The sequence below is a fragment of the Eurosta solidaginis genome, chromosome 5, assembly GCF_040869045.1.
Source record: "Eurosta solidaginis isolate ZX-2024a chromosome 5, ASM4086904v1, whole genome shotgun sequence".
Classification (NCBI taxonomy): Eukaryota; Metazoa; Arthropoda; class Insecta; order Diptera; family Tephritidae; genus Eurosta; species Eurosta solidaginis.
This window is the reverse complement of record NC_090323.1, coordinates 143,309,376-143,321,343: the sequence shown is the minus strand read 5'-3', so window position 1 is coordinate 143,321,343 and position 11,968 is coordinate 143,309,376. Positions and strand designations below refer to the sequence as shown.

Here is an 11,968-nt window from a genome sequence, read left to right as displayed (position 1 = left end):
ATCATTATTGGAGCTGATTGTTGATATAATTTTCTTATATACTGTAAAGATATTAAATTTTTTTTAAAATTTGACTTAAAATTTTTTTATTTTTTTTAAGTGGAACACGCCCACTTCATTCGATTTTGCTAATTTTTATTTAGCACACATACAGTAATAGGAGTAACGTTCCTGCCAAAATTAATCTTGACATCTTCAACGACTGCCAAATTACAGCTTGCAAAACTTTTAAATTACCTTATTTTAAAAGTTGGCGGTGCCACGCCCATTGTCCAAAATTTTAAACATTTTCATTTCTGCGTCATAAGGTCAATCCACCTACCAAGTTTCATCGCTTTATCCGTCTTTGGTAATGAATTATCGCACTTTTTCTGTTTTTCGAAATTTTCGATATCGAAAAAGTGGGCGTGGTAATAGTCCGATTTCGTTCATTTTAAATAGCGCTCTGAGATGAGTGCCCAGGAACCTGCACACTAAATTCCATCAAGAAAGCTCAAAATTTACTCAAGTTATCGTATTCACGGGCAGACAGACGGACGTACGGACGGACATGGCTAAATGGATTACTTTTTTCGCCCAGATAATTTTGATATACAGAAGTCTATATCTATCTCGAGTAGTTTACGCTGTTACGGGGTACCGTTTTAATATACTCTGTGGGCTCTGCTCAGCTGAGTATAAATATCATTTGTTAAGATATGAGCGGTTGGCTATCAATAGAAATTTGACGCGGCCCACGCTTTTATTTTATTTTCTGATCAACGCCCTAGATTGATGAGGAGTGCGATGACTAGAACCTAGGACCTACCTAATTATTTTCTAGCTTTTAGTATCATTATTGCTTAATGTAAGTATTGTGTTCAATAAAACCGTTTAGCTTAAAACAAATTAAATTATTTTATTTAATTTTTGATGTTGCTTTGACCGGGTCTTGCATCTAGGATCTTCCTGACACTCTAGAGGTGGTAATTGGTCTACGAAAAGTAGTCGGCATCTCTAAAATTTGTTCAGAATTACCGGTTATCGTAGTGGAAAACTTATATGGGAAATCTAGTTACATAATTACCGATTACGAGCTTAATACGACAATTAAGATAATATTGTTATATGTAAACTAAGTCTTACAACCCACACAGCATTTGAATTTGATTACTTTTTGTGACTAAATATTGAGTTTTCATACAATTGGACAAAAACTGAAAATCATTTTTCGATCACTTTTTGAAATCATTTTTGAATAACTTTGATGATTAGATTTTAAGACTTTATAAAAATGAGCAAAAAGAATAATAAAATTGGTTAACTTTTGGTGATAGAAAACTGAAAATAATTTTTCAACCACATTTTGGAATCAAGTTTTTTAACATTAGGTGACCAAAAATTTATAATCATTTTTCAATCAATGATTTCTTTTTAGACTACCTTAATTGACTAAATAATGTTAAAACTACACTTCTCATTGAGCATGTGATTTTTCTTATTTAAGAAAAGTCACAAATATACAAAATATTTTCAAGACTAAAAGCAAATCTGTAAACACAATGCCCTGCTGCCGCAAAATAATCGCGACGAACTTCGTCTTGTCAAAAATAGAGTCTATGTATATGTATGTGTGCGTTATGGAATTTTGAAATATTTTCAATTGCGGAAAAACGTCAATAATTTCATAAATGGTTATACCTTGTAGGTGTATTTAACATGGAAAAAAAGTTAACAAAAAATTACGCATTGAAATTTCCATCAGTTTTGATTTATATCTTCCCCTGTGAATAATCACGTTGTTTTAAATTTTGTATTTGAAATTTCCATCCGTTGTTTTTATAATTTTTTATATCTTGATCAATCATTTTACGTCAAAAAAAGAATAAAACTGTTTGTGGATGGTCTAAAAACAAAAAATAATTTTGAAAAGCTGTTTCCACCAACTCTCGTTAACGCAGACAGGCTCTTTGACAAACCCAACGACTTGTGGCAACCAAACGCTGACTGGCGCGACCTTAAACGCTTTCACTATAACCGGATAAGTAAAATATGATCGATGTATATTGGAACGATTTTCCATCATTTGGTTTGCGCAGTATACACTGAAGGTGGCACAACGACGAAACCGGGTTGTATCTCAACCTAGTTTGCCAAGGGACGGAAAATCGGTCCAATATACATCAATTATTCACCGTCGGAAAATCAACAAAATAAAATGAATAAAATGTGATCCTATAACAACAGGAACCAAATACTATCAAAAAAACGGCAACACTTTATTGGCTTAGTTAAAAAATGTCCCACGGCGCTTTACCTAAAACGAAGGCATCAAGATCGTCACTCAAAAGCAGCGATCGGCGTGAAGAGGCAAAGGTACAAAATTGTAACAGCGATTTTTCATTTGAATTAAAACCTAAACCGAAGCTAACTTGCATACCAGAGAACTGCAGTCAATTATTAAGTGATTTACGGTAAATTCAACCACATAGTAAATGTGTCAGTTTCTGACTGGTTATTCTAGTGATCCATCTTACAGAAAATCTCAGTCAATGAATGTATCAAAGAAAAACGAGGTTCCTGAGAAATCGTGGTCTGTGTTATTTATCGGATCGAAAAGTAATTTACATGCCAAAAATCTTATTATGTGAATAATAAGGAGGATGGATCATACATAAATTTATCCCACGTAAAAATCCCCTTTGCCCAGTAGATACTCGTACATTTGTCGTTGAAGCGCGGCTTTCAGCTATAGGGAATGACAAATTTATTAATTGTGCAAAATCAATAAAATATGGAGTGCAATTTTCATATAACACTACTGAGTTTTTCATTCAAAAAAAAAAGAATTAAATTAAAAAGTTATAATTTTTTTTTACTAAAAGGATCTAATAAGCGCACGCTAAGATTGGAAATTGATAATAATAAAGAGAATATATCGACTGCTGAAAACACTATCATTCTATGTGGGCTGCAGTTTCAAAGCCACTATCTCAAAAATGTTTGAATAACATCCTGTTTCAGAATTTGTTTCAAAAACACCCTATATTATAATTTTGTTTGAAGAACGCCCTATCTGTTTTTTTTTTTTAAATGCCCTATCTGATGTCAAAGTGTGTTGAACCTGGACTCAGGGTTACGAAACACATAGAAAATTAGAAAAGGTTTATATAAAAGATATCAAATTAGTAATCGTTTCAGGTATAGAAATATTGGTCACAAAATAAATACTTATGCAACAAAAGTATTTACTCAAAATATTACTATTGAGAGGTCTCAATTCCATCAAATACAAACAAATTGAAAGAAGGAGCACGCGGGGAGTACCACAATTTTACTGGGAAATAGTGTCGAAAGACGAATAAAGGGCCTACTGTTTGAGAACAAAAGAACCTGATCAGTGTTTTGGAGTTTCATCCATAAGTCAAGTGAGAATGTTTTCTTACGTTTAGTGAGGTTAGTCTGCTTTATACTACCAAAAATAACAGTAGATGTTGACGATTGGTAATCGCCAGTGTCTACCTCTGTCTCAATTTCGGCTGTAATGTAGTTACATATATTTCCAAACCCAGCCAAGTGACCATGTAGTCCGTCCGACTTGTGTTAAATGGCCAACGCCAACGATTTTTTTATTTCTCTGCTATAATCATTGATTTACATTGCAACTAATCTCAAAAAACAATCATCTTGTTTAATATTCTTTTTGTAAAACTCATTTTTATGAATGGTACCAGAACCGCGATTCTCGCACTGTGGTGGAAACAATTTTGCGATATTAACAAGCGATCGTTACATAGTGCTTGTGCGTAGAAACTAACAGAAGTGCAGATTATGTGTCCAAGATCGAAATTATTGCAATCATCTTGTTTGATTTTGTCGCTAAATTCAGTGCAACCAGGTTCATTGTCAACGAAGTGCTTGCAACGAAGAACATAATTTTAACAATCACGAAGAAGCAATAAATTTTAATGAAATATAATAAAACGAAGTATAATAAAATAAAAAAAAAAAATAAAAATTAAATTAAAATAAAATTATAATAAAAGAAAATAAATAAAAAAAATAAAAAAATTATATAATATAATATAATTAAATAAAAGAAAATAAAGTAACATATAACAAAATAAAATGAAATAAATCAAAACAAAATAAAACCAAACAAAATTAAATAACCCAAAGTAAAATAAAATTAAGCCAAATAAAATAAAATCCAATAAAAATTTTAAATAAAACAAAATAAAACAAAACAAAAAAATAATTAAAACAAAATAAATTAAACAAAATAAAATAAATAAAAAGAAAACAAAAAAATCAAAATAACCTAATTTAAAATTTAAAAAAATAAAACCAAACCTATATTAGGTAAAATATCAAAATAAGAAAGACTTAAGTATTAATAAAAACCAAAAAGGGCCAAAATGTAACGCGCGATAGCCTCCGAAGAGATTTTATGCCGAGCTTCTCTTCCAATTTGCTTCATGCGCTTTTTTTAAGTATTTCCTAAAAATTGGCGGGACGGGACCTAATTGTTTTATGCCGACTCCGAACGGCATCTGCAAGGCAGATGAGTTTTCACTGAGAAGCTTTTTATGGCAAAAATACATTCGGACTGCTTGCCAAATACTGCCGAGGAGAGACCCTGCTTAGAAAAATTGTCTTCTAACTGAAAAAACTTATGTTGTTGCTTTGGCTGGGGCGTGAACCCAGGATCTTCGGTGTAGTCGGCGGTGCTACCATCACACCACGGCGATCGCTATATAAAAAGATAAATTAGATATAAATTAAATAAGAGGAGAAAGTAAATTATACTTTACTTTTGTTTTTGTTTTTATCGGCCTGTTGATAAATGATTCAAGGTTCGATTCGAGCTCAAGGCCAGAACAATAATTTTTTTTTTTCTAATGATAATTATTGTTATTTTTTTTTTTTTTAATTTTTCTAAATTTGAAAAATTGTATTTTTGTTTTTGGAATAGTAAGTAGAAAATTTTTCAGACAACCTGCCATAGCTGCGCAGATAGATCCATTTCGAAGGGTGCTAAGCCTTCATCATCAGTACGCTTTAGGCATGCTGTGCTAACCATTTGGCTATACAGCGGTGGTGTGTTTGACTGGCAAATTTGCTACTTCTATTCCTTTTTACCAACCATATTTATTCAGCGTTGCGCCATCTGGTGCAAATCACTGATAATGTTGGATTTTTGTTTATTGTCAATTACTTTGTTTGACATTCCCAAGTGCTCATGGTTTATTAACAATTGTTTTTGTTTTTATCGGCCTGTTGATAAATGATTCAAGGTTCGATTCGAGCTCAAGGCCAGAACAATAATTTTTTTTTTCTAATGATAATTATTGTTATTTTTTTTTTTTTTTTTATTTTTTTCATGTTTGGTGTTGAATTTTTTTTCATTTTTCGAAATTTTCGATATCGAAAAAGTGGGCGTGGTCATAGTCGGATTTCGGCCATTTTTTATACCAATACAAAGTGTGTTCAGATAAGTACCTGAACTAAGTTTAGGAAAGATATGTCGATTTTTGTTCAAGTTATCGTGTTAACGGCCGAGCGGAAGGACATACGGCCGACTGTATATAAAAACTGGGCGTTGCTTCAAGCGATTTCGCCCTTTTTCACAGAAAACAGTTACCGTCCTAGGATCTAAGCCCCTGCCAAATTTACAAGGATTGGTAAATGTTTGTTCGACTTATGGCATTAAAAGTATCCTAGACAAATTAAATGAAAAAGGACGGAGCCACGCCCATTTTGAAATTTTATTTTATTTTTGTATTTTTTGCACCATATCATTACTGGAGTTGAATGTTGACATAATTTACTTATATACTGTAAAGATATTAAATTTTTTGTTAAAATTTGAATTAAAAAATTTTTTTTTACAGTGGGCGTGGTCGTTCTCCGATTTTGCTAATATTTATTAATGACACATATAGTAATAGGAGTAACGTTTCTGCCAAATTATGATATCTTCAGCGACTGCGAAATTACAGCTTGCAAAACTTTTAAATTACTTTCTTTTACAAGTGGGCGGTGCCACGCCCATTGTCCAAAATTTTACTAATTTTCTATTCTCCGTCATAAGTTCAACTCACCTACCAAGTTTCATCGCTTTATCTGTCTTTGGTAATGAATTATCGCACTTTTTCGGTTTTTCGAAATTTTCGATATCGAAAAAGTGGGCGTGGTTATAGTCCGATATGTTTCAATTTAAATAGCGATCTGAGATGAGTGCTCAGGAACCTACGTACCAAATTTCATCAAGATACCTCAAAACTTACTCAAGTTATCGTGTTAACGGACGGACGGACGGACATGGTTCAATCAAATTTTTTTTCGATACTGATGATTTTGATATGTGGAAGTCTATATCTATCTCGATTCCTTTATACCTGTACAACCAACCGTTATCCAATCAAAGTTAATATACTCTGTGTGCTCTGCTCATCATAGTATAACAATAAAACATAAATTTAATTTAAAAAATAAATAATTGACCTTATGGCTACTTGAAACAATAAAGAGTTGGCCTTTTGACCATTACTGAAAAGCACGATGGTCATACTGTAAATATCATTGACATTGTCACTATTTACAATTTGGCGCTGTGATTATTTCATATGGTCATAATTTCAGTTGACGTGATGTTATGACCGATGACCTTTTGATATGTACCCCTCCAGCAAAAGTATTTGCAAAGGTGTTAATATAGAATACCATCATCTTCAAAATAAATGGATCCTTAGGAGAACCGTTTTTTCACTAGCGAGTTGTTTTGTAGTTAAATTAAAATTCTCTTGTTATACTCAGCGTGCTTTGCACTCAGAGTACATTAAATTTGATTGGATAACGGTTGGTTGTACAGGTATAAAGGAATCGAAATTGGTATAGACTTTCATATATCAAAATCATCAGTATCGGAAAAAAATTTTATTAAGACACGTCAGTCCGTCCGTCCGTCCATCCGTTAACACGATAACTTGAGTAAATATTGAGATATATTGACATCGGACGATAACCACGCGCACTTTTTATATATATAACATTTTGGAAAACACAAAAAACTTGATTATTTAGTAAATAATACACCTAGAATGTTGAAATTTGAAGTGTGGACTGATATTCAGACTCTTGATAAAAATTTTAAAACAAATTTTAAAACGGGCGTGGCACCACTCACCTGCGATAAAATCAATTTTACAAATGTTATTAATCATAAATCAAAAATCTTTAAACCTATCGTAACAAAATTCGGCAGAGAGGTTGGCTTTACTATAGGGAATGCTCTTAAGAAAAATTAACGAAATCGGTTAAGGGCCACGCCCACTTTTATATAAAGGATTTTTAAAATGGTCGTGGACGAATAAATTAAGTTATATCTTTGCAAAAAAAAGCTTTATATCAATGGTATTTCATTTCCCAAGTGGATTTATAACAATAAATAGGAAAAACTTCAAGTTTAAAAAAAAAGGGGTGGCACCACCCCTTTTATGACTGAGCAATTTTTTATGTTTCGGGAGCCATAACTCGAAGAAAAATTAACGGAACGTAATAAAATTGGGTACAAAAATTTTCCCTATATCAGGAAATATTTCTAGACAAAATGGACGAGATCGGTTAAAGACCACGCCTACTTTTATATAAAAGATTTTTAAAAGGGTCGCAGACAAAAACAATAAGCTATACCTTAGCGAAAAGGAGCTTTGTATCAATATAATTTTACTTTCTAAATTGAATTATAACATTAAATTGGAAAACACTAAAATTTCAGAAAATGGGTGTGGCATCGCCCCTTTTATGACTAAGCAATTTTCTATGTCTCGGAAGCCATAACTCGAAGGAAAATTAACATATCGTAATGAAATTGTGTGCACATATTTTCTTTATAGCAGAAAATATTTCTAGTAAAATGGACGGGATCGGTCAAAGACCACGGCAACTTAAATATAAAATAAGTTTAAAAGGGTCGTAGACTAGAATAATAAGCAATAACTTAGATAAAAATAGTTTTGAATCAATTATATTTCAATTATCAAGTTTTATTCTAAGAGGAAATGAGGAGGTACTTTTTTTAGCGGGCGGTGCCACGTGTTATGTAGAAAAGTAATTGATCTGAAATGAAATGTGCAATTAAAGTTCACGTTGAGTATATAATGTTCGGTTACACCCGAATTTAGACACCTTTGTTTTTTTTTTTCTGATGTTGCCAAGCCATAAATTCCGATGCATGCTATAGTTTTGATTTACCTATGCTTAACGTTTTTTGAAGTTGTACAACAATAAGCCTTGTCGTCTTGGTTGGCAATAAAGATAAATATTCACTCTTGAGTAAAGCATTTTAATCAACTTTTAAATTTTGTCAGAGATCGAGTTAGGACCCTGCAATAATATGAAATGGATATAAAGTGCCTAATTTTCCAATCAAGTTAACTCGATCTAGAAAAGCGAAGATATGTCTATGGTATCCCAGTCCCAGGCCAAGTTATGCATATGCGGATGAATATTTTTCATCCATTTCAATAAGTACTTCACATTACATGCGCCAAAACCAAATGCACCTCCCAACTATACACTCATGCAAATGCATGAAAAAAATAAGTAAGGAACGCTAAGTTCGGGTGTAACCGAACATTACATACTCAGTTGAGAGCTATGGAGACAAAATAAGGAAAATCACCATGTAGGAAAATGAACCTAGGGTTACCCCGGAATGTGGTTGTATGACATGTGTATCAAATGGAAGGTATTAAAGAGTATTTTAAGAGAGAGTAGGCCATAGTTCTATGGGTGGACGCCTTTTCGAGATATCGCCATTAAGGTGGACCAGGGGTGACTCTAGAATGTGTTTGTACGATATGGGTATCAAATGAAAGGTGGTAATAAGTATTTTAAAAGGGAATGGGCTTTAGTTCTATAGGTGAACGCCTTTTCGAGAAATCGCCATTCAGGTGGACCAGGGGTGACTCTAGAATATGTTTGTACGATATGGGTATCAAATGAAAGCCGTTAATGAGTATTTTGAAAAGGAGTGATCCTTAGTTCCATAGGTGGACGCCGTTTCGAGATATCGCCATAAAGGTGGACCAGCGGTGTCTCTAGAATGTGTTTGTACGATATGGGAATCAAATGAAAGGTGTTACTGAGCATTTTAAGAGGGAGTGGGCATTAGGTCTGTAGGTGGACGCCTTTTCGAGATATCGCCATAGAGGTGGACCAAGGGTGACTCTAGAATGTTTGTACGATATGGGTATCAAACGAAAGGTGTTACTGAGCATTTTAAGAGGGAGTGGGCATTAGGTCTATAGGTGGACGCCTTTTCGAGATATCGCCATTAGGGTGGGCCAGGGGTGACTCTAGAATGTTTGTACGATACGGGTATCAAACGAAAGGTGTTACTGAGCATTTTAAGAGGGAGTGGGCATTAGGTCTATAGGTGGACGCCTTTTCGAGATATCGCCATTAGGGTGGGCCAGGGGTGACTCTAGAATGTTTGCACGATATGGGTATCAAACGAAAGGTGTTCTGAGCATTTTAAGAGGGAGTGGACATTAGGTCTATAGGTGGACGCCTTTTCGAGATATCGCCATTAGGGTGGGCCAGGGGTGACTCTAGAATGTTTGTACGATATGGGTATCAAACGAAAGGTGTTACTGAGCATTTTAAGAGGGAGTGGGCATTAGGTCTATAGGTGGACGCCTTTTCGAAATATCGCCATTAGGGTGGGCCAGGGGTGACTCTAGAATGTGTTTGTACGATATGGATATCAAATTAAAGGTATTAATGAGGGTTTTAAAAGCGAGTGGCCCTTAGATGTATATGTGAAGGCGTTCTCGCGATATCGACCAAAATGTGGACCAGGTCCACAAATCATCTGTCGGGTACTGCTGATTTATTTATATATGCAATACCACTAACAGTATTCCTACCAAGATTCCAAGGGCTGTTGATTTCGCCTTGTAGAACTTTTTCATTTTCTTCTACTTAATATGGTAGGTGTCACACCCATTTTACAAAGTTTTTTCCAAAGTTATGTTTTGCGTCAATAAACCAATCCAGTTACCATGTTTCATTCCTTTTTTCGTATTTGGTATAGAATTATGGCATTTTTTTCATTTTTCGTAATTTTCGATATCGTTAAAATGGGCGTGGTCATAGTCGGATTTCGGCCATTTTTCACACCAAGATAAGGTGAGTTCAGGTAAGTACGTGGGCTAAGTTTAGTAAAGATATATCGGTTTTTGCTCAAGTTATTGTGTTAACGGGCGAGCGGAAGGACAGACGGTGGACTGTGTATAAAAACTGGGCGTTGCTTCCACCGATTTCGCCCATTTTCACAGAGAACAGTTACCGTCATAGAGTCTATGCCCATACCAAATTTGAGAAGGATTGGTAAATTTTTGTTCGACTTATGGCATTAAAAGTATTCTAGACAAACTAAATTAAAATGGGTGGAGCCACGCCCGTTTTGAAATTTTCTTTCATTTTTGTATTTTGTTGCATCATACTATTACTGGAGTTGAATTTTGACTTAATTTACTTATATACAGTAAAGATATTAAATTTTTTGTTAAAATTTGAATTTAAAAAAAATTTTTTTAAAAAGTGGGCGTGTTCTTCATCCAATTTTGCTAATTTTTATTTAGTACATATATAGTAATAGTAGTAACGTTCCTGCCAAATTTCATCATGATATCTTCAACGACTGCCAAATTACAGCTTGCAAAACTTTTAAATTACCTTCTTGTAAAAGTGGGGGTGCCACGCCCATTGTCCAAAATCTTACTAATTTTCTATTCTGCGTCATAACGTCAACCCATCTACCAAGTTTCATCACTTTAACCGCCTTTGGCAATGAATTATCGCATTTTTTCGGTTTTTCGAAATTTTCGATATCGAAAAAATGGGCGTGGTTAATGTCCGATATCGTTCATTTTAAAAAGCGATCTGAGATGAGTGTCCAGGAACCTACATACCAAATTTCATCAAGATACCTCAAAATTTACTCAAGTTATCGTGTTAACGGACAGACGGACGGACGGACGGACGGACGGACATGGCTCAATCAAATTTTTTTTCGATACTGATGATTTTGATATATGGAAGTCTATATCTATCTCGATTCCTTTATACCTGTACAACCAACCGTTATCCAATCAAAGTTAATATACTCTGTGAGCTCTGCTCAAGTGAGTATAATAATTATCACATATTTGTAAAGCCGTGACCAAAGTTTCACGTTGATATCTCTACTGGAAGTATTTTTGGCCACCAACTTCATATGAGACCGACTAGTGTGCGCTGCTGGCTTTTGCAATTGGTCTCTGAGTATTGGCTTCTTATTGCTATTCCTTTATATACTATTAGGTACATATTAATTTTATATATTTTTAATCCTAATTGTGCTAAAAGCTAGCTGATGAAGAAGTGAAATTCAGAAGCATGTCCTATCAACCAACGCCGTTTGTAAACTTTATAATTTTTCTCTAATATCAGTAAGAAAAATAAAATTATTTAAAGCAAAAAATACAACAAAAGTAAAGTATTCAAGGTTCGATTCCAGCTCAAGGCCAGAACAATAATTTTTTTTTTTTTCTAATGATAATTATTGTTATTTTTTTTTTTTAATTTTTCTAAATTTGAAAAATTGTATTTTTGTTTTTGGAATAGTAAGTAGAAAATTTTTCAGACAACCTGCCATAGCTGCGCAGATAGATCCATTTCGAAGGGTGCTAAGCCTTCATCATCAGTACGCTTTAGGCATGCTGTGCTAACCATTTGGCTATACAGCGGTGGTGTGTTTGACTGGCAAATTTGCTACTTCTATTCCTTTTTACCAACCATATTTATTCAGCGTTGCGCCATCTGGTGCAAATCACTGATAATGTTGGATTTTTGTTTATTGTCAATTACTTTGTTTGACATTCCCAAGTGCTCATGGTTTATTAACAATTGTTTTTGTTTTTATCGGCCTGTTGATAAA

The 11,968-nt window shown here is 33.9% G+C and overlaps 1 protein-coding gene across 1 annotated transcript; it reads left to right on the top strand.

Annotated features, from left to right (window-relative positions):
- The first annotated feature begins 1,763 nt into the window (after nt 1–1,763).
- Nucleotides 1,764–2,773, top strand: LOC137233595 (uncharacterized). The gene is made up of 3 exons (XM_067756720.1): nt 1,764–2,024; nt 2,227–2,453; nt 2,504–2,773. Exons 2-3 carry the CDS (start codon nt 2,278–2,280, stop codon nt 2,628–2,630), a joined length of 303 nt encoding a protein of 100 aa, XP_067612821.1. The 5' UTR covers nt 1,764–2,024; nt 2,227–2,277; the 3' UTR covers nt 2,631–2,773.
- The last annotated feature ends 9,195 nt before the right edge of the window (nt 2,774–11,968 follow it).